The sequence below is a fragment of the Tamandua tetradactyla genome, chromosome 20 (genome assembly GCF_023851605.1).
Source record: "Tamandua tetradactyla isolate mTamTet1 chromosome 20, mTamTet1.pri, whole genome shotgun sequence".
Taxonomy (NCBI): Eukaryota; Metazoa; Chordata; class Mammalia; order Pilosa; family Myrmecophagidae; genus Tamandua; species Tamandua tetradactyla.
The window spans coordinates 12227545-12250929 of NC_135346.1; the positions used below are offsets into that span (position 1 = coordinate 12227545).

Here is a 23385-nt window from a genome sequence, read left to right on the forward strand (position 1 = left end):
CCTGCCCTGGTCAGGCTTCTGTGGAATGTTCTGGCTGCCCAGCCTGCCCCTGGAATTGGGCCCCAGAGGGCAAGTGAGGCCTGACCTGGAGCAGAGAATGTGCCTTTACCTCCTGCCCAGATGCTCTCCTTCCTTTAACAGAACCACTAGCTTTAGGGCAGACACACCCAGTCTTTGCACACTGATCAAATAAGGGTGGTGCTTCAGGTACAAGGGTCCCTGGACAGTAACCGCCTCTCACACTGACCTGAGTCAGGGAGATTGGGCCTCTGTGCTCCCTGGTTTTGCTCAGCCTGCTGGGGCCCTGATGGAGGGTCCTGGCGCGGACAGGGTCTCCAGTTTCCAGCCAGGTGGGCACTCAGTGACTGGGGGCTCCAAGACCCCATGCTGGGCCTTCTTCTGTGCCCAGCTTTTTGGCCTTTTTAACATGGTCAGAGGTGGGAGGGGCCACGGCTCTGCGGGGCGCTATGCTGGTGTGTTCAGATTCCTGGGAACTGAGCTCGGAGGAAACGCAAACCCACATTCCATGCCGATGAATGATTTCCCAGGATGTGCGCATTTGCACAGTGATGGCAAGGCTCCAGCGGGTGCCGGCGCCGCAGGGGTGGCAGGGCAGGGCCACGTCTCACACAGTTGTCGGGTGCAGGTAATTAGGCAGCCGGGTAGGCAACCCAACAGAGCACTCGTCCTGAGGAGGGCGGAGTGGATGGAAGCTTTAGGGATGAGCAGCTTTCGTCTTCATGAAGGCAGCGTCATGGCCTTGTGGGCAGAGAGGTTCCCTCACACCCCAGTCACTCGTCTCATGCGGGCAGCTGGGGGAAGCCACAGGGACGCTCTCCCGGGCCGGGCCTGCCTGAGGCTCCCCAGTCAGGGGGCCCAGCCTCAACAAGGGGCTGAGGACACCCGGAGACATTCAAGACCCTTTGGGATCCTTAGTTGAAGTCACACTATAGTTGGACTCTGTTTGCCAAGTGCGTTTCTGCACATATTTCACTGCCCCATTGAGCAAACAGTTTACTAGGACTTGCCTGGGTGCCAGGTCCCACCTTAGGCATGAGCACATGGTAAGCAAGTGGCCTCTGCCCTCAGGGGCCCTATGGTCACATGTGGGGGGACAGTGACTGGAAAGACAGCAGTGACATGGCACAGGGTGCTGAAGGAAGGGCTGTGGGGCACAGGCCAGAAACCTTCTCCATCACCAACCCACTGAATGGGTGCTAAACACTTACCATGTGCATGGCATCAGGCTGCTCATTTGACAGAAATGATTCCCACTGAGTCCTCAACTAACCCTGTGTGATGGGCATAAGGCCCATTTGGTAGATGGGGAATTGAAACTCAGCCTGCCTTCTGGTTAAAGAATTGTCCAAGGTCAAACAGCCAGCAAGGCTTTGAACCTAGGTTTGACTTGGGTTCTGCTGTCCCCACGCTCACCCATCAGCCACCCATCGTTGCTGTGTAGAGTTAAACCAGGGCTGTGGACACGTGGAGGGAGCTGTGCGGGGGCTTGGTAAAGGGAAGAGAAATTGACAGTGACTTCCTAGAGGAGGAGACGCTGGAGCTGGGACTTGAAGCGTAGGGAAACCCACTGCTGGGACAGTGAGTCTCCTCCCTGGAGAATGCTGGTGAATTGCCAAATATATTTAAATCCTGAGAAAGTTCTAGACTCAGACACATTGGCCTCAATCCTCATTCTCCTAGTTGCATGATACAGGGTTAGCTGCTTAACTTCTCCGAGATTTGGTTTCTTCACCTAAAATGGGAATGTATTCCTCAGTGTCCAACATGCAGTAAATGTTTGCTATTATTAGTATACTGAGTATTAAGCAGCTAAAGCAATACTGACAAGCAAAAGCATTCAGATGGGATGCAATCCTTGACCTGAGGTTCCCCAGGCTTGCCTCTGAACCCAGTCCCCCAAGCCCTAGCTCCGAGGACTCATAGCAAGTTTGCTTACTCATCTCCTTGAAGCCCTCTCCCCATGCTTGAGGAGAGGAGAGAGTACCCCCACCCCTCTCAGTGGCACACCCTTATCCATCTCCTAATTTTCAGCTCCTCCTTTGGCCATTCCAACATTAACCCTTTTTTTGCCCTTGAGCAAATGAGGAACCCAGGGCAGCAAATGGGTCTTTGGCCACTTCATTCCCAAGTCCTACATGAAGTAACCAGTTTCTCTCTCCCTTTGGAGTTAATGGGAATTGTGGTGGTTAGATTCAGTTGTCAACTTGGCCAGGTGAAGGTGCCTAGTTTTACTGCTGTGGACATGAGCCAATGGTACACCTCATCTGTTGCTCATTACATCTGCAGTTGGCTAGGAGGCATGCCTGCTGCAATGAATGATGTTTGACTTAACTGCCTGGTGTTAAACGAGAGACTCAACGTAGCACAGCCTAAGCAGCTCAGCATACCTCATCTCAGCACTCACAGCTCAGCCCAGGCCTTTGGAGATGCAGAAAGGAATCACCCCGGGGAAAGCTGTTGGAACCCAGAGGCCTGGAGAGAAGGCCAGCAGAGAGCATCCTGTGCCTTCCCAGGTAAGAAAGAACCTCAGTTGAAAGTTAGCTGCCTTTCCTCTGAAGAACTAATGAAATAAATCCCCTTTTATTAAAAGCCAATCCATCTCTGGTGTGTTGCATTCTGGCAGCTAGAAAACTAGAACAGGAATCCTCAGCACCAAAGTTCTAGGACTTCAACCCAAACTGAGACCAGCCCATAGGTATCATTTGCTATTTACACTCAAGAGCCAAACAGATTTAAAGAAACTGTTGACTAAATCTCATGCTATCGTAAATCTTGTACTCACTGTGCCAAACTTAGGACCCAAATGGGTAGGACAAGGAGGTATCCTTGCAATCTGCACTCACACCACGTGGATAAGGAGCCAAATTGACTCGGACAGCGAGGGATGTGTCACTGTGCTTCACCCCGCGTTCAGCACAGGGTAGGTGTGAGGTTGGTGAGATCACATGTGTGGAGGGGCTGGCTTGGCAGCTGGCATGTGCTGGGCACCACTTATTCCAGGGGATAATGATGTGGAAAGTGAAGCTGCACCATCCTTTCATTTTGCAGAAAGGACAGCAGAAAAACAGCTGTAAATTTACCTGGTGACCATATCATCTGTTTCATAGAGTTGCCCTGGATACAGAGGTATTGCAACAATCATATTAAACCATTGTTTCACTTTCTGCTTGCTTGGAGCTTTACAAGTGCCAGAGGAGAGGGAGGGCATTGGATGCTCCCCCCAGTCAGCACCCCCATGGTTCCCTTGACACAGGCCTCCTCCCTGATGCTATTCATTTGTGAACCTGAAACGGTAACAGCTGGAGCCCCTTATCCTGCCCTGCTAGCTGCTCAAACCCTGCCTCTGCCTCTACCACAATTCGCTGGGGTTGCTCCTATTGGATTAATTAAAAGGACAAATATATTTCTAAAATGCAGGAGAAACTCCTAATGAATTTCAAGCAAGACAAAAATCTCCATTAAAGTAACATGTTTTCCCCATGATCCCACCCTGAGCATTCAGAAACATGCGAAAACATGAATTATTAAGAAGCCTTTAAAATGCACAACTTTCAGATGAACTTGTTGATGAGCAGACGGGTGACCTCGGGGTCTGAGACCCGCGCCGGCTCTGCGGCTGGGTGGGGGTGGGGGTGGGGGAGGGAGGGTGGCAGGCATGTGCTGCCATGAAACTCTGCCATTAGTGCCTAGGTCAGCCTTCATTTGGAAAACCAAAAGCAACCTGAAGAGAAGGTTTAAGCGATAAACAGAGAAAGAGAGGAGGCCATTCGGACAACCTGAAAGAGATGAAGTTCCTCCCGCGGCTAAGGGACCAGGACCCCACTCCTGTCCTCCACGCCATCCCCCTGGGGGTCACCCATGCTGCAGAGCTGGGAAGGGAACCATGGCATTCCTGTCCCCCAGCCCTGGATCCCAGGCATTGCTCTTGGCCGACAGAAGACTCGTAAACACTAGCCTAGGTGTTGGGCCAGGCTAGGTGCAAGGAACACAGAATTTAGGAGACACCCCTGCCCCTCTGAAAACTTATAAATAAAGCTTGGTTTCCAGGGAAAATGCCCCCAAGCCCATCCTTTGGTGGAGCTATTGAGACTGCCTAAGGAGACTGCTGAGCTGGAGTCATCCCACAAACCCCTCCCTCCCCACTGCCTGGTACCCAACGGCTTTAGCACAACGGAGGCTAGAAAATAAAATGTATAGTTCAACCTCTGCCAGTATATCAGCTCCAGTTTTTAAAATTTTTAAATTTAACTATTTAATTGCTATTAGAGAATTGCAGCTTTACAGAAAAATGCATAAAATACAAGATTCCTGTAAACCTCCCTATTATTAAAACCTTGCATTGGTGTGGTACATTTTTACAAATAATGAAGCACATTTTAATAATTATACTATCAACTATAGTCCATAGTTTAACTTAGGGGTCAGTGGGTTGTGTGGTTCCACAGATTTTAGTTTTTTTTTTTATTTTAGTGACATATACAACCTAAAATTCGCTCTTTAACCACATTCAAATATATAATTGAGGGCTGTTGATGATGCCTGCAATGTTGTGCTCCCATCACCACCACTCCTTACCAAAACTTTTCTATCATCTCTCATAGAAACTCTACATTTTAAAGCCTTAAATTCCTATTCCCTATTCCTACCCCACCTCCTGGTAACCTATATTCTAGATTCTGACTCTAACAAAACTAAGCAAATCTAAGCAAAAAAACACCATTCATCATCTTTGCAAGTTGGCTTTGCATCGGCTGGTGCTCGCTGTCACAGCTCAGAGCTCCTATCGGGATGGCTAGCTCAAGGTCAATGCCAACTGCGGGGCCCTCCCGGGCTGCGCCTGTTCCTGGGCTGGGTTGGGTTGCAGCCTTGGGAGCTCCCTCTTTTACGGAACCTTGAATGCCCCCTCTGCTTCTCAGGAAGCAAACCTTCCTCGCCTGTGCCTCCCACTGCAGCACTTGAAGCAGGTAAGTCTTTGCTCTAGCTCCTCCTTCCCAATTGTTTCTTAGTTCACTTCTCAAATGGTTTGTGCCTGGAGGGCAAATTCTGGAGGGAAAGGGCACCCCAGATAGAAATTTCCCATGAGCCTTCCCCAGGCCTGGGGAGCGGATGAGGGAGGAACCAGGTGAGGCAACGGCAGATTCTTCGAGGGTCCTCAAATCTGTGCTCTCTTGACCTGATCAGCCTTTCCACTGCCCTCCAGCTCTGAGGAAGCGTGCTTTCTGGAACTCTCCCGTGTTGCCTTTTCCTGGGGTGCGCTAGAACAATGGCCACTCTCAGATTTGGTGTTGGGGGGGGGGTCCCCCAACAGCCTGAAGTGGCTAATCAAAAGCTGTGATCAGCAGCTGTTCTGTGCATCGCACACCCCTCCCCCGATTTTGGGTGTGGATCCAAAATCCAGAGGCTGGATCCCGCCAATATCTGCCATGAGAGTGGGACATGGGCACCGGAACCACCACGCGGAGAGACCAATTTACCGGTATTCAATTTACTAGCCTTTTCCTTCACTTCTCTCTGGATACTGTACAGTGTTCCACTGGACTGCAGAATTTTCACATTTTTTATTGACTGTTCCTGTCTGTTTAATAGCTGGTCTGGTGGAGGGATGGATTCCTGAAGCTTCCTATTCCAACCTCCCAGTTTTTTTTAAAAAAAATTAGATCCAAAGAGTTGTTGCTGTGATGTTTGAGATATTACATTTTGGGTTTTAGAGATTTTTTTAATGCCCATCGATCACTAGGTAACAAGTTGTACCTGTATGTTTCATTTCAATTACCTATTTAAAATTCACTGAACCATCAATCTATTCTCAGAGTGATGAGAATTTAGTTGAGAGTTCCTATGCCTTTGAACAATCATTGATCCCCGTGTCCGAGTGGCTGCATGTCAGCCTTTATAGCTGGGTTCACTCATTTTGTGGCTTCCTTAGTGACTGCGGGTTTGCATTTTATTGCATATCTATTATTTGGGTTGGGCCATGATGAACGGTTTGGCTGCGTGGTTCAAAACAAGGCCAAGGCAACAACAGAATCTAATTTACTTTAAAAATGATCATTATAAAGCTTTTCAAGGAATAATCCAGGAATGAAGGAAGCGGATACCAGGCTGCTGCGCATGAGACATGTGGCGGGAGGTGAAGTGGCAGCTTCCCTCCTTTTCCTGGCTGGCTCATGTTTATAGTGACCTTCAGTAGGGGGGCTAGTGAGGCCCTCTCTTCCATCCTAGGCAACAGGCACACTTTGGTTCCTTGAGAGGAAAGACAACAGCTTCCTGTTTGGCCCAGACTGATCTGCAGGAACCTGGCCCATGGACCAGTGGCTGCCCTGGCAGGTACCGGGATGGAGCCGAAGCGGTGGCATCTGTGCTTGGGGGCGCCATCGGGGGGCAGGCGAGAGCTGGAGGCTGGGGCGCCCTTCACATCCCTGCAGCCCAGCCTTGACCTCAGGCTCTTCAAAGGTTCTGACCTTTCCCTCTGCAGCTCCCTCGGCAGAGGGGCCTGAGCCCAGAGAGCATTTCTGCGAATGCATTAGGAGGGTCCCCAGAAAACATGCTGCTGCTTTCCCGACCTGGAGGACTGCTCTCACCTTCACCAGCCCTGACTGCTCTAATCTTCATTTCTTTGCGTTTCATGGTTTTAGCATCAGCAAGGGGTCTCGGTTCAGGGAGGGAGGACAGAGAGGATATTGCAGAAAGTGCAGGCTGAGGACTGGCTTGAGGGTGTCGGCTAGTGGCGTGCTGGCCAATGCTTGAAGCTGGTTCTCGGGGTGGGGGTGAACCCCCTTGCTGGGAAGCCTTTGTGTGGTGTACACGCTCCCGGCATGGCTGATTCCAAGCTACCAACTATTGAACAATTGCTTGGCAAAAGTCCTGGAAATTTAAAAATTGGCTCTCATGAGCCAGGTCTGGAGATCTGCTCACACGTCCATATATCCCCAAACCCAGAGATTTATCCACAGAGTGAGCACCTTGATCCAAGAGCAAACAGGTTCCCCAACAGCTTCAGCTCACCAGCCCTTGTCCCCAACAATGGCAAGCAGATGTGAGCCTTAAAAGGAGGGCAGGGAGGAGGGTAGTGGGGAACCAGGGTGTCCGAAATAGTAGCTCATAAAATACTGCTCACACATTGTCACAGCCTGGGAAGCCAAGCCCTGTCACTGGGATCTGGACTTCGGGCCTCAGCCAGGAGGCTGTGGTGAACTGGATGGCCCCACCTATCTCAAGCGGACAGGTGCTTCCCCCAGGAAAGCATCACACCTGTTCCTGTCCTCTCGTGTCATGCAAACATCTCTTCTATTTGCCACAAGAACCCTTTTGTCAACAAATCACAAGGACCCTTTTTTCAGACCCATGAATGCTTGGAATAACAAGAGTTCAGAGAGACGTCCACATGAAGCAGGAAGCCCTTTCTGAAAAATGGAACCCCAGCCACACAAATGCCCCCTCAGGATGAGGTTGGGGATGCGATGCCAGGCCCTGTGGCTCGGCGGGCTCTGTGCTCTGGGGGTCTCACCCCCACCTCCGTGTCCCAGGGCCTGCAGTCGGCAGCTGTGAGCCTGCAGGCCACGTGTGAAGATGCACCTCACAGCGTGCCCAGGGCCTGCTTCAGGCAGAGCCTGAACTGCCAACACCCAGGGCTCCATGTCTTTGGGCCAAGAACATCCCTCCAGTCCTGAGTTTGGGCCCAGCATGCCCTTCTCTCTCCCCTCTGCTGAACTCCGGAGCCAAGGGGTGAGTTCTTACATGTCGTATCTCTAGGACCTCCTGTCCCAGCTCTGCCTATGGCTCATGTGAGGTAACCTCCTGGAAGCTCACCCTGGGGAAAAGGCATGGGTTCCTATGACATTCTATATGGCTCCTGATATGTGCCAGGGACACCCCCCCTTAGGGGCCACCCATTTTTGGATACAGCGTGTACTTTCCGCTCTTCTCCCACCACTCCCTGCCTCTCTGCAGTGCAGACTGACCCCCTTCATTGTCCTTGGGTAGTGATGGCCCCCTGCCCAGGTCTGGTCTAGCCTCTGGACCCATCCTACAGGATTTACTCCCAGGTAGTGCTCCCCAGTGGGTCCGAACCACAACAGCCCCTGCACGCACGGCCACAGACCCTTACGGGGCTGTCCTGCAGCCACCCCCGCAGCCCCCTCGCAGCTGCCATCGGAGTCCTGGGATATGCAAACACGGCAAGCAAAGCCTTTATGGGAAGGAACAGATGGAGTCCGTCCTTTCCCCACCGAACTCAGCTGCTTTCACCCATGTGAAAAACCAACCTGGAGACAACGGTGGGCAGCCCCAGGGTCCCGACCCCGCTTGGTGTGGGGACACCTGCAGACACAAACCGTTCGCGCCCTGGGCCAGGGACTGGGCGGGGCCAGGCCTGGCCGACTTACGGAAGGCCGCGTAGAACTCGCCGAGGGTCAGGGACCCGTCCCCATTGTAGTCGTCGAATCGGAGGAGGGCGTCCGGCGGGCAGCCCAGGAAGCCGGCGTCGGGGTCCTGCTCCTTCATCCCGTGCTAGGGGGTGAGAAAGGGGCAAAGGCCAGGGTCCAGTGAGCTGAGTCTGGGGCACTGCTGGAAAATGGCTGGGGCTGAGCGGACCTGGTCACAGGCCTGAGGGAGGGGTGGGGACCCCAGAGGGGACAGCCCAGAGGGCCAAGGTGAGCACCCGGGGTTCTTTGGTTTCGTCTTATCCAAATCCCTCATTTTAAAGCTAAGAAAACTCAGGCTCAGAGAGGGGGCGGGCCTTTCCTTCAGTCACACAGTAGCTGGGGCAGTTATGTCCTTTCCCCATCTGGGCAGTCTGAGCTGGGAGGGGTCCTGGGGGTGTACCCCTTTCATGGAGAACAGAGATGAGTAGGGAACTCAGGCCTCTTGGCTCCCAGCCTCGTAGTGCGGCCAAGTCTCTGCCCCACCAGCCCTTAGCCAATCTCAGGGCAGCGCCTCCGGCTTCAGCCACCCCAGGACGGGGCAGTTGCTGACCTTGGCCTGAGCCCCGCCCCTCGGCCCGCCCCTCAGCCCGCCCCTCGGCCCACCCCTCGGCCCGCCCCTCAGCCCGTCCCTCGGTCCAGGCACACAGACATCCACGTTTGGGATTCTGGTCTGGGCCTGATGAGCCCTCTCAGGTCACGGCCTGGGCTGCAGAGCACAGAGCACACCCCATCCCCCCACCCAGTGACCAGCCATGTTTCGAAGGTGACTAAGGTCAGAACTTCCAGGCACCCTCACTCAGCCGGGGCCAGAGGTTGGGATATAGAAAGAGAGGTCTTGCAAGGAAAATGCTCATAAGGAAATTTCAGAAGAAAGGAAATGATTTCATTTTATTTTATTATTTTGGAGGGGGCGGAGGCATTTTCTCTTTATTTCACATTCTCAGCAAGGCCTGCTATATTAAAGGCAATTTAATGTGATCATGTTAAAAAAAAATGACCCTTCACCCAGCAAGTAAGAGTGTTCCACGGAAGGGAGATGAACCGTAACGCGTGAGATCAATCTTTCAAAGACAGAAATTTCCCTTTGTCTCTTTCTGCACTGGAAATTGATTAACTTTTTGTACGACCAACAAGTTTTTTCCCAGCTGCTTTTATTCAGTGTCAAGGAAAGGCCCACTTTAGCTGTGTTCTGCTTGGCAGATTTATGAAATGGACTTTAAATACATTGAATTTTAAAGAGGAAATCATAGTCCAATTACCACGCTTATTAATGGCACCAGGGGCCTGGGGACACATCTCTGCCGGGTGAGAGCAGCATGCCCAGGAAGGGTCCTGGCAGCCACTGGGGGAGCCACGTGGGCCTCTGTGGGCTGCCAAGACACCGTATGTGCCTTTGTCCAGGGCAAGCCTTGGTTCACCCTGGGGCAGCTGGAGCTGAGGGTCATTGACAGATGATTCTTCCTGCTGCTAAGGGTCATTAATGGGACCTGGGCTTCTCCCAGAGCAGCTTGGGTCATCTGTGGGTCTCTGTCCCTTGGGGGGAGAGACTTAGGCATAGCTGGGGGCCGAGTGCTGGTGGAGGTGGTGACAGGTGGCAGGAGGGTGCCCCAGAGGCAGTGGACGGCAGCTCTGCTGGGAGGCACGCCCTGGACGGACTTGCATGTGTGTCCTGGGAGTGGGTGATGAGATGGGGTCTGCATGAGCCTCAGGCCCCGTCACTACCAACGTGCCCCCTGGAAGAGGCTCCGGACTGGAAGGTCCACCCTGGGGGACAAAACCGCGTTCCTGAGCCTCCCCGTGGCTGCTCCTCACTTGGCTTTTCAGACACTCACTGTCCCTGCAGACCTTGGGAGGACTACTTCGAGCCACCTGGGGGGAACCTTCCCCTCCACCCCAGGAGATGCCTCGTCCTTCGAGGAGAACGGGGGTTTGTACACCAGCTCAGCTGGGTTTTATCTTAATTCCATCATTTCCTAGGCAGTGAACACAACTTGAGCAAGTTGCTTGGTCTCTTGGAGCCTCGGTTTCCTTTAGGAAAACACTTGGATTGGGCCCTTTGGTTTGCAAAATTAAAGCGTGAGCCTAATGGGAAAGAGGAAACAGAGAAATTCCCCTTCATAAGAAAGGGAAAGGGAAGAGCATTCCCGTCAAAATGCCAAGAGGCAGGAGCTGGGGGTGGACTGTGGGACCAGGGAGGAGAGAAGGGACTCTGCCCAGGACACTGAGCCCCGCGGCTCGCTGGCGTGGTGGCCAGCTCCGTACTGCTATGGATGGGCTTGAGGGAAGGGGCATCTGGCATCCAGTTCTGAGTTGCGGTGCCTTGTCTGCTGTCACTCCAGCCTCTCCAGCTCCACCCCAGAGCCTTCGGTAAACTGGGACACCCCCTGTGCCTCCAAGGCACACCGTCTTGGGGGGCGGACCAGAGGCCTGACTTGGGGCCGAGCAGGGCATGCTGGGACACCAGGACAAGTGGCCAGCAGCTGGCCGGAGGGGCCCAGGATGGGCTGGGAATCACCGATGGCAGCAGCAGGAGGACAGAAGTCCCCAGGGCTGCCTGCAGGCAAGCGGCCTGGAGTTGGGGCTCTTTATAATTGGACACTGGAGACTGGGAATATTACAGGGTATTATAGGAAAGGTAGAGGACCTGGGGACACTCAGGTTACACTGACAAAGGTGTTTGGTGGAAATCAAATGCTGCTTCCTTTTAACCTTCCTGCTGAGGATTTGAGGAAGAAAAGATTTATTTCCTAATTAAAACAGCAGAGACCAGCGCCTCGGAAGTGTGTGTTGCCAGCTAGCTGAGAGCACCTCAAAGCTTATTCGTAAATATTGGCTGCAGGTGGCTGGCGGGAAGAAGAAACTGACAAAAGATCACAAGCTCTCGGCGCCCTGGGAGGGGCCAGGGAGGGGCTTCCCTTATAGGAGAGCCGATGACAAATGTCCCTCTTTACGTAGCTCCCCCACCCTCTCTTCAGTTTACATGCCGGGCGGAAAGTGGATTCCTAGGTAATTTAATTTCCCACCGGAGGCCACACCCACCTGAGCCAGCTCAGAGCCACTGATGCGCCCGTCGCCATCGCCATCCAAGTCCCTGAACAGAGATTCCACCAGGACGCGCTTCTGGGAGGCAGGCTCGTGTCTGCCGTCCCCGGCGCGGGGTGGCTGCAGGTGGGTCTGGAGGCCCAGAAGGACGTTCTTGAGGCGCGCGTAGTCAGCCATGGTGCACGAGTCACCTGGAAGACAAGAGGAGGTCACTGCAGCAACACCTGTCCCTGCTCTTGAGAGCCTTTGCCACCGTCTGTCCCCCGGTTCCCCTCGCTCACACTTAGCGGGCATTGGCTATGCATGGTACAACTTGTAAACGGACCTGGCTGCCATCTGCCACCAAATCCCTGTCCCATGAATATGTGTGGGCGCTCAATACAGGCTATGCATGATGCAAATGCTGGGCGAAGCCTGTTCGTCCATCCGACAAGGATTTATTGAGCACCTATTACCTCCCAGGCACAGCACGCAGGCCGGATGGATGGGGAAATGCGTTCCGGGGATTTACAGCTGCAGTCCCAGAGAGGCTTTGGGAAAGCCGGCCCCAATTCCATTTTGCAGCAGTTTGCCTTTGTCTTAATCCTACCCTAAAGGCTGCTTTCAACACTTGGCCTCGTGGATTACGAAGTTTTAGTTAACAGGACTAATAAGCCCTGCTTAAGTTAATTAGGTATGCTCCCAGAGCTGGCTTACTTCAAAACAAATATGTGTATACGAGTCTACGACCAAGAAACCAGAGGAAGCTGTTTGAAATGAAAAGCGGAGCCCACGGCGCGTCCCCCCTCGGCCTCTCCTCACTGGTGAGCACGGCGCTTTGGCAGATGAGGCCTCTGACGTCCTGCGACAGGACACGGCTCACCCGGTAGGACACAGTCCATAAGCCAGGGCTGCAGAGATGTCAGCCCCTCCGGCTCGCTTCCCTGCCACCGTGGGGACCAAGGACTCCTGAGGCCGGCTTGGCTGAGCCCTGGGACGCAGGCGGGGACACATCATGGTCCACTGCCAGGGTCAGTGGCCAATGGGTGGCGGCGGTGGACTCACCGTGGCCTTCCCCTCAGGTCTAGGCCCGGTTCAGGGCCCCAGGCCCCAGGCCAGGGGTGCACAGTCCACGTGAAGCAGGGCTCTGGGGGCTGCTGGCCTTGACTTCCAGCTCTGCGCTGGCCTGCGGCGTCACCTCTGACCTGCTGCCTCAGTGACTGCATCCGTGAAGTGGGGACAGTTACAGCAGCTGCCACACGGGTTAAAGACGATGGGCGGGAGGGGCCGAGTCCCACTGAGTAAAGGCTCCTAAAATGCTAGCGCCTCTCCTCTTTATCCTCATTGGAAGGACAGCAAACAGGGAGGCTAGTTGGTGGAGAAAGAGACCATGGGGCACTGGCTCTGCAGGTTCCTCTCCCTCTCTCCTTTCACAATGCTGGATGGTCCAGCTTCTTTTGCTAACGCTTGTTTATGTTTCTAGATTTTCTTTCAATTTAGGGTCAATTGATTCTGGTCAGAAACAGATGCCCATTACCATTTCCACCTCCACGTTTACTTAGAAAAAAGATCAATTTGATATAATCACATCTATTTGCTCTCCGGGAGTCTCCATGCTCTGGTAAGCTTGGTTCTCTCCCCCCACCCACCCTTAAGAGCACCCCTCTTTTGCTGGGTAGGATATCCATGCCTGGGCATTTTAGGGCCATCGGTTCACAAGTCTGATTCTCACTTGGGTTTATGTGCAGAGTTGGAAGTAGTGGCTGCGTCCCACCCCAAACCACTCCCGCCGGGGGGAAGATGCGGCTGGCTGCTGTGGTTTATTTATTGTGCTGGTCTGAATCTGTGGTGGACCCCAGAGTAGCCATGCCCTTTGACCCTCATTCAATATTGCTGGGTGGGAGCGTTTTGATTGCTTCCATGGAGATGTGACCCACCCAGTTGTGGGTGGTGACTTTTGATTAGATGATTTCCATGGAGGTGTGTCTCCACCCACTGAAGTGGAGTTGCTTGCTGGAATCCTTCAAAAGAGGAAACATTGTGGAGAGCGTCCCTTTTGTAGAGCCACAAGAAAGCCAGCAGACACCGCCATGTTCACCATGTGCCCTTCCAGCTGAGAGAGAAACATTGAATGTCATTGGCTTTCATGAACCAAGGTATCTTTCCCCGGATGCTTAAAATGGACATTTCTATAGACTTGTTTTAACTGGGACATTTTCTTGGCCTTAGAACTGTAAACTAGCAACTCATTAAATTCCCCTTGTTCAAAGCCACTTTGTTTCTGGTATATTGCATTCCAGCAGCTAGCAAACCAGAACATTTATTTTGGGGGGAGGGGGGTGCTGGATGAGGGAAGAAGATGAGTAGCCTTGCCCCGGGTGCAGAGGTAAGTCCCTTACCCCCTGACACAGGGTGGGATCTGGTCCTGACACACGGACCAGGTGTTGGAAGGTAGTACGCGAGCAGAGAGAGGCGTGCTGGTGTCAGTGGTAGTGGGTCTTCCGTGGGGAGGGTCAGTACGGATTGGTACTGAAGGGACCGACCCACTGGGCTTTTGGGGCAGATGCTGGGAAGCTGGTGTACACAGCTGATGGCTATGGGATCAGAGGAGGCTCCCCTCAGATACACTGGTGCACGCTCAGGCTCCTACAAAGATGCCGCAGAAGGAGGCGCCAGGTCAGGCATTTCACCCTCGCAGGTCCCCTCAACCCCACAGCCTGTCCCCACACACCTGTGGGGGTATATATCTCCTCTGAGCCCTTGGCTGCCCTGGCCAGGAATCTGTGGCTGGAAAATTCTCCCCACACTGGCAGAGCAGGGAAGCCACGGGGGTGGGTCCTGTCAGGTGGGCTGCAGCCAGCAACCCGCGCTCTGCACCTCCTGTCACAGCCTACGGCCCACTGCCAGGGGGATAGGCCTCTGCCTTCCCCACCCCGAGAAGACACCTCCTGGTCAGAAAGGCACGTGCACGTCTAGAAATCAATCTGGGGAAAGGGCTATGTGCCCAAGTCTCTAAAGGTCAGCTCCCTGCACCCCAGTCCTGCCCCCACCGTGCCTCTCTTTACCAGCAGTTATTTGTAAACCATGTTCCAGCCGCCGTGTGACTTGTCAGGGGTATGCTAGAGCTTCCAGCCCAGAAGAGACACAGACAACTGTGGTGCGTATTGCAAGATCAGACATCCTGGGCATTGCGGAGTGGGGAGCTAAACCAGGGTGAAAGGAGGGATGTGTGGATGAGACATGAGGGCGCTAACCATAGCCCCCGCCGTCACGGATCCTTGTACCCTGGCCCTCCCTGGGGCAGGCTGTGTCCCCGGGAGGGAGAGGATCATGTCTCCCCAGACTAGGGCGGGGCCTGGCCTTCACCTTGGTCCTTGGGAGGGAAACCCCCAGAGGGGGGTGAGGCAGAGGTCTGGGGCCGTAGTGCCCTCCCCGGGCTGACTGTGGGGTTCGTCAAGATGACGTGGCACATGGCTGCTACTGGCTCTTACTCAGGAGGCTCAACCAGGACCTGGCTCTGAAGCCACAGCCCCTCCAGACCAGGTGGGGGGGCCGGGCACAGGGGACACAGCCGAGCATCCTTACTGGCTGGTACAGAGGGGGCGCAGCCTCCGGAGAGAAGTTTGACGGCTTGTGCATAGCTTCCAGCTCCGCACGTTGAGTGTGGTGGCTTAGTGTGTGTAAAGCTTAGGAGGTGCTGGGAGGGGATAGGAAAGGGAGAACCGGAAGGGAGAAGAGCCAAGAAAGAGTGTGGTAATGAGTGGGCAGCCACTGTGGGCAACTGGGGTGCAGTCCCTCTGGGGGACCCTGAGAGCTGATGTAGAATACACTTTGGAACTGTTGGGCTGAGCTGTGAGGACGTGGGGTACTCCTCCCCTAACTTCTACCCCTTGCTGGTTGACAATTGCCCATGGGGGGCATTAACTCCTCCCCTACCCAGCCCTTCTGACCTCCCCAGTGGGGGCCAAGCCCTCTCCTGGGGCTAGAGAGTGCCTTCAGGCTGAGGATGCAGCTACCTCAGGTTGGATGCAATTGGCGGGTATTTTGGGAATTACCCTCCACTAAATCTGCAGATGAGCTTTGGGGTTGACTGTGGGCAGCTGAAGGGGGCGTCAGCAGCATCTGCTGCATCCCTCAATGCAACTGCAAGCTCCAAGCAGGCAAGGAGCGGACCGGACAGCTGCACACACGTGCTACCATGTTAAAGACCCACTGAACGAGTGAGCGAATGAGGATGCTGGAGAAGCAGAGGCTGACGGCTGCAGGGCAGACTGTGCTTGTGAAGCAGCCAGGGGTGGGGCCACCTGTGGCATCCTTGTCTGGGGTCTTGAGGAGGAGACAGACTTTGTCGCAGGCTGCGGTGTCCACCTGCCACCCCCCACTGCTGACAGCCACCGCGGGACTGCCCGGAGCCCGGGGCGGGCGGCCGGGAGACCATGAGCCTCAGCGCCGGGCTGAGCATCAGATGCCAAGGAAGCCCTGCCCTGCCCGCCTCTGTTTCCTTTCCCTAAAATGGGACAACAGTAGCCTATCACCCATCTTATGGGGACATGACAGTCATGGGAAGTGTCAGAGGACTCTGCACAAGCCAAGTTGCCAGCCAGTCTGAGGTCTGCCCTTGCCGAACCGGGCTCAGGGCCCCAAGGGAGCAGAGGCAAGTCTCATTTGTCTTTGTCTCCTTCACCATCGCCCAAGGCCAGGCATGTGGTGATACTAAATTGCTGTTTGTGGCTAAACAGAGGAGGACAGTTGGATTTCCCGGCCCCCGCTCTCCCTGCCTTGGACAGTGCTGCTCTGGGGCCTCTACGGGTGGTGTCCCGGCCGTCCCACACTGGTGGGCAAAAGGCCCAGCCCCTGCCTGACTGCCTGGGCCCCCCCCCCCCCGGCAGGGTCCCCGGCTCCGGCCAGCACATGTGTGTGGGCTCCTCCTGCCCCCAGGCCAGGCTTGCTCAGGCAGATAAAATATTGATCAGCCTGCCGAGGCCCAGGGTGCGATCCTATTTCCATGTCAGAACTTGGTAATGAACTGCATTTATCAAGCCTGCGCTCTGTGGGAAAGGTCAGCTGCAGATCTGGCTAAATTGTTATGACACCTCATTAATCTGGTTCCCTCAATAATTGTCCCTCTTTGAAGATTCAAATGTTCTCCCAGGCCAGCCACACTTGCTCCACGTGAAGGAAGATTATTCTAGCAGGAGTACAGGCACATCCGCATTTAATTTTGGAGCAAAGGGAGATAGGAAGCAGGTAGCAGCCTCTGGAATTAAACATCCATCAAAGGAACACTTTCTATTGCAAAACAAAGGGAAGTGAAGGAGGCACTGTGGACATGCCATCACCCACTCCTGCCCTTGCCACACTCTGTCTCCTGGGGCCGTCCTCAGCGGCAGGGGCTGGGGGACTCCAAAGAGCCCAGGAAGGGGGTTGTTGTACAACATGGGAGAAGCAGGAGACTCCACACAGGCAGTGGGACACTCAGGTCCTGCCCAAGAGTGGGACACGCCTTGTGGTCACGGGCGTGGAGGGGGCCCAGGTCCTGGCTCTCAGGGTGGGGAGTGTGTCAGAGGCACCTGCCGCCAGGGCAGGAGAGCGCTGAGAGAGACCGGAAAGGGGGCATCTCTCCCTGCCCCCTCCCCCTCCCCACCCCATTCCATCACCAAGTCCTTCCGCCTCCCTCTCCGACATGCCAACCGCCCCCAGAGGCGCCCCCATCTCTGTTCTCTATCACTGCTCTTTTCCCGATCTTTAATTCCTGATATTTATTCATTTATGTGTTGATTTGCAGTCTCCCCCGTTAGACTATAAGCTCCACGAGAGCCGGGACTTCACCTTGTTTGCAGATGCCTCCCAGCTCCTGCCCAGACAAGGGGCTCATTAAATGTCTGTGCAATTGTGGAATCCTCAATGCAGAGGGGGCAACAGGTGGGGTCCACAGAGTAGCTGCAGCCCCTGCCCTGAGAAGGGGATCATCTCAGCTACCCTGAGCTGCAGGCCTGCAACTGCACAGGGGGCTGGGGCCTGGGGTGGGGAGATGGTGTGTGAGATTGGGGTGCTGTTGAACAGCTCTGGAGTGTGATCCGTGTGGACCATGCTCCATGCAGCTGAAGCTGCCCTGGGCTTGCCACGGGGTGTGGACTCTGCCTCCCCCAGTGGGTCTCCCCCAAACCTTCCAAGGTGGCCCCACAGGGTGGATTCAGCCTGGCCACAGAGGTGCTGCCCCTCTGGACATGAGCTTACACCCATCCGGCTCTTCCAGTTGCCCCGGGCGGGCACACAGCAGGTTGTCTGGGCCTGACCTCCGGAGAACAGGAGAATGAAAAGTTCTGCCCTCTCGTCCTGCCATCATTGGACGGGTCAGCCCCGGTCTGCAGAGGCCAACAGGTGGGGAGGCCTGAGGGTGACTTCAGCCAAGGCACAGCTCCAGGAAAGGCCCCATCCCATCCTAGGGCTCTGATCAGTAAAGCAGCATAAAACTGACCTCAGAGATCCTTTGTACTCTTGGGGAGAGCTTTATACACAGGCAGAATAATGGGGTGTGGGGTGTCCCAGGGCTGCCATGAGGACCCCAGGCCCCAGTAGCCTCCCTCGTGCTGGATGCTCCCTCTCTGGGGCAGCCCTGTACTCCAGGAGTCTCCTGCAAATCCCACTCTTACTGAAAGGGGAATTCAGGATGCAGATCATTTGACCTCATGGATGAGCTCATCTGCCACCAATGGAAGTTTTATCTTTTAGGGATGGGTGTGGGCCACGGGGCAGGGGCTGGGAAGGAAGAAAGTGCTGGGACGGCAGCTGGTAGGCTCTGGTGGGTTAGGCTTGGAGATGCCAACAAGTGGGATGTGGGTCTCCCTCTTCCCAAATCACACACAGGACAGTTCTTCAGAAACCTCACTGTGTCTACCCAATCACCGTGCCCTTGAAGCACACCAGCTGGTCCCCTGGCCCCCTTCTTCCACCTGGCAGGTGGCCCAGCCCCATCCAGGCAGGCTTGGGACCTGAGCTCAGGCCCAGACAACCTCACCTGGGAGGACCCCCGGAGAGGCCCAGGGGAGGGACATGGTGTGCCCACGTGCTCTCGGCTGCTGTTGGGTCTCCTCCCAGGCAAGACCCTCCCCCATGCTGCTCTCAACCAGCCTGGTAGGTGATGTAACGGGCGGCCAGACAAAGCTGCCGTCTTTACCATCAAAGCAAAAACCTGGCTCCCTTGTCTGGCACCGATGTTACAGCGGAGTGTGGCTGTGCTCCATGGGCTTTAGTTGCGATGTGTTATTCTGAGATCTATTTTGAAACTGCTAAGCTGTGCAAAGAGCAAGAAGCATTTTATCCCCAGATCTAATTTATGAGCCGCAGTAATTGTACTGGAGTTTAGCTTAAGAGGAACAGATGTCTAACTTGATGTAAATTCACAAACATTAACAATCTTTCTGCTGCCATTTTTGGGAAAATTCAATTAACAATAAATGCCAAAACCAATGGGCTTATCTTTAGGATACACTTTTGCTACTAATATGATGTAGTTTCAGGGGCAGTGTTGACTGAGACACAAAAAGATCGAACATTTCAGGAGCCTGTAAGACACACGTGATTGGGGTTCTCACTCTTCCCAGAGAACCACAAACAAGTCCTGCCACCTGGAGACCCAGTGCGGGCTGGGACTTCTGAGCGATTCGGTCACTTTCCCCCATATCCAAGCACCCCGTGGGGAGGTTTCTATCGATTTGGGTCCTAAGCCGGAGCTACTGGCTACTCCAGCCTTGAAGGCCCTGCCCAGTCTGGCTCCTCTAACCTCTTGCTGCCGGCCAGAAAGCCAGCTTGCAGATTTTGCCTCCAGGTGTCCTCTTCCAGAGAGGCCCTTTCTTTAAACCGTGCGTTTCTGCAGAGGCCCAGCTCCATGGAACCCCTCCTGTCTATTCCACTCTGGATGGCTGGCCCTTAAGCCTTGAGGATTTTATCTTCATCTCTGTCTTGTCTTCTCCACGTACTGAGCCCCACAGGCAAGGACTGTCTTGCCAACACCGTCGCGTCTCCTGCTTGACATCTTTACCTCTAAGAGAACACGGCCAGCAGGGACCCTGTGGTCCTCGTCCGGGACACAGAGGAGCTTGTCTGCCTCCTGTCCCTTCTATCATTCGAGCTACGCTGGGGTCACCTCCTCATTCGTAGTCCCAGCACCAGCACACTGGAAACAGGCTGTCTCATGAGACAAATGGGGAAACCGAGGTCCAGGCTGGGGAAGGAATGTGGTCAACCCGGAGCCGGGCAGTGGCAGCGCCAGATTAGAACCTGGGGGTCCAGACCCCTGCTGCAGGTCCTCTCACCCACGTGACATGGGGCCGCAAGACAAGGGACAGAAAAACCTCTTCACTCTGGTTTCCTTAGAGGATCCCCAAGACAGTCCTGGGAAGAGTGAATGTAGGGGAAAGCTGCCATGTGTAAGGGGAAAATTGCTCTTGGAGAAACTTGTTGGCAGGTTCTCATACTTTGGTCTGCATAGAATCACTCAGGACATCACGAAATGCACATTCTGGGTCCTATCTCTGAAGGGTCTGCCGCGAGCCCAGGGTGGGGCCTGGAAAGCTGCACCATTAACAACAGGGTCCCTGGTGATTACGATGCCTGTTAATCACTGGCCACATTTTGGAAAACATGGCCTTTTAGCCAGCATCCTTTCCTGGCCTCTCCAGCAGGGCTCACTGGGTTTGAGAGCTCATTGGCCCCTAGGAGTGGCCTGGAAGGGACTCCTACAGGCATCATCTCTGGAAGAGAAACTGGGTGGCCATCAGAGGGTGACAACATCTTGGCTACATCCCAGAGACAGACCTGAACCTGGCTGGCTTGCAAAGCGTGGCTGCGTTGGACTCTGCTCTGGCTGGGAAGTTGAGGCCGGCGTGAGGCTCGCAGAGAGATGAGGGCACTAGTACTGGACTGGATCCCATCTCAGTGAGCTCTGGAAACCCAACTCCTGCTGGGTGGGGATGGCTGGGTTTGCAGCAAAGAGGATCAGTGCCCTCCAGGGTCACCCACCAGTGTCCAGCCATACCATGTCCTGGGCTTGTGGGCCAGGCCTGTGGCACATGGGCTCTCTGGCAGCCAGGTGGCCGTTGAGGGAAATCCAGGGAAAGAACCTTCTTCGAGGCAGCTGGGTCCCATCTGGAAAAGCCCCCATCTTCCAGGACCCGAGGGAAATCTAGCATTAGGCTGACACACTGTTCTTGGTAATTTTCCAGCTGTTCCATTCCTTGGAGTGTCCACATTTGTCAGGTGATTTTGAACGTACTGGGTGAAAGGTACAGGTACAGCTACACTTTGGGACCACAAATAGACTCTATGCTTCTAAGGCTCTATTTTGTCCCTGTGTCCTTACAACCCTGAGTCCAATGAATATGCCGTGGGGACCTCACGCCTTGGTCCCTAGCTGTGCTGGACTGGGGCAGATTAAGCCCACTCGAGTCTGGGTGGAAATATCAACTGCCACTTGTACCTGAATTTGTAGACAAAACCTCATCTCAATTCCTGCCCCAGCATCAGGTAATTTAAATTAACACAACCTCCCAGACCTTTGTTAGTGTGCTGGTTTGAAAGGAAGTATGCCCCCTAAGAAAAGTCATGTTTTAATATAAATCCCATTTCTTAAAGGTAGAATAGTTTCTATTCAATGCTGTGTATTTGGGACTGTGATGGGATCATCTCCCTGGTTGATGAGATTTAGTTAAGAACGGTTGTTAAACTGGATTAGGGGATGACATGTCTCCACCCATCTGAGTGGGTCTTGATTAGTTTCTGAAGTCCTATAAAAGAGGAAACGTTTTGGAGAGAGAGACTCAGAGAGAGCAGAGAATGCTGCAGCACCACGAAGCAGAGAGTCCACCAGCCAGCGACCTTTGGAGATGAAGAAGGAAAACACCTCCCGGGGAGCTTCATGAAACAGGAAGCCAGGAGACAAAGCTAGCAGATGATACCGTATTCGCCACGTGCCCTTCCAGCCGAGAGAGGAGCCCTGACTGTGTTCGCCATGTGCCTTTCCAGATGAGAGAGAAACCCTGAACTTCATCGGCCTTCTTGAACCAAGGTATCTTTCCCCGGATGCCTTTGATTGGACATTTCTATAGACTTGTTTTAATTGGGACATTTTCTCGGCCTTAGATCTGTAAACTAGCAACTCATTAAATTCCCCTTGTTAAAAGCCATTCCGTTTCTGGTATATTGCATTCCAGCAGCTAGCAAACTAGAACAGTTAGATAAATGGTATATTTGTTCATGAATGCCCAGTTCAATTGATGTGGCTAAACAGTCGGCCATTTGACATTTACAATCCTCTCTTTTATTCCTATTTGAGAAAGCAAAATTGGTTGGATTCCTGGGAGAGGGACCCACATGTACTTTTTTTTTTTTTTTTTTTTTTATTAATTAAAAAAAAGAATTAACAAAACAATTAGAAATCATTCCAATCCCACATGTACTTTTTATGGTTGACTGGCACATCTGTCAGGTGGCCCCAGGATGAGAGAGTCATGTTTGAAGACGCGTATAAATGCTAAACCCCTCACGGCGTGAAGAACTGTATTTTTCTACTGCTGTGTTATGGACCTCCTCTCCCGACGAGAATAGGTCCCCTAATAAGGCATCAGCTCATTCTTGGAAGGGGGGCCCTGACTCCTTCTACCCTCTCAGTCCGGCTCCTCCCGCAGCTCAGCCCCCTGCACCCCTCCCCACACCCCCAGAGGGAGGCAGTGCTGTTGACGTGGGGTGGCCACCAACTGGGGAATCTGGGGTGAGTGAGGGGTGGGAGAGTGTGGCACCATCCCCATCAGCTGTTTAATTCCACTGATTTCATTCCTGAGATGGGGAGGCTTTCTCTCCCTAAACGTCTAACCGACAGGAAGAGTCCTAGTATTGAGACGGCAGGACTTCAGCTCCTCAGGTGTCCCTGGTGTTCAGAAATGAAGCTGCTTTGAGCCCTGAGCTGCTATGGTCTTTGTGTGACCACAGCTGAGTGACGGGCACATCACCCACAGACCCAAGAGCCTGAGGCTGGCTGCACCCTAGAGAGTGGCCAAGACGGGCGAGTGGCCACACTGGAGTTTGTCAGGGCAAAGCCAGCACTTGGTTCATGGGAGGACTCATAACATATCCAAGGAATATATATAAATGGTCTTGAGAAGGGCAGTCGAAATTCAAAACTATAAACATTTTTGAATTTTATGGAGGTGTAGGTGTTTTTGGTTGTTACAATGATCAGGGGGCCCTGGTGGCACTTAATGGGTGGGGCCAGGGGTCCTAGCTAGCTTTTCCTGCTGGCATTCCTAGCTCAGTCCTGCACAGCACACTTTTGCTGGCCTGGCATCTCCTACGAGTTTTCAAATGTCCCGGTGGACAGTCACGAACGAGATCTGGTTATTATTATCTGAGCCGAGAATTTGACAACATTACATATAAAGTATATTTTTCCAGGGTTTTAGCTTATAATACATTTTCCAAGGATGCAACTATGCCATACATTGTAAATTTTGCTGACAACTTTATCAATATGCGTCCCCACTTTGGAGAATCCCATTTCCAAAAGTGATGTCACTTGAGTACTCAAATTGTCAAGTTGAATGTACCACCCCTGTAACAGGCTGGCTCTGCAGCTGCTGCATTTACAGGGACCCTCACAGAAATGTTGATATCTGATCACTAGGACCATAGCTGGTGTGCAAACGTTTTCACATTGAAAGGCTTATTTTATGTGCATCACTTTTTGGTATTCTCTTTTATCTTGGAGCTTTAATGGGGTATATTCATTTGAAGATAACAAAGGGGACTTTCTAAAATCTTTGCTACACAGAGGAGGCTTTGGGTCTGGCAGGGTTTAAGACATGATTGACATGAACCCCTAGAATCTGTGGCCTTCTTTCTTACCACACTTCTTAGTCCTGAGACT

General features: G+C 53.5%; 1 protein-coding gene across 1 annotated transcript in view; it reads right to left on the bottom strand.

The window, feature by feature from the left end:
• FSTL4 (follistatin like 4) overlaps positions 1–23385 on the bottom strand; it is a 397058-nt gene that overhangs the window by 102803 nt on the left and 270870 nt on the right. The window contains exons 5-6 of the mRNA XM_077138433.1: positions 11484–11677; positions 8406–8529 (exon numbers count right to left, since the gene is read on the bottom strand). Coding sequence (XP_076994548.1) covers positions 8406–8529; positions 11484–11677 — 318 coding nt within the window. The remainder of the gene's footprint in view (positions 1–8405; positions 8530–11483; positions 11678–23385) is intronic.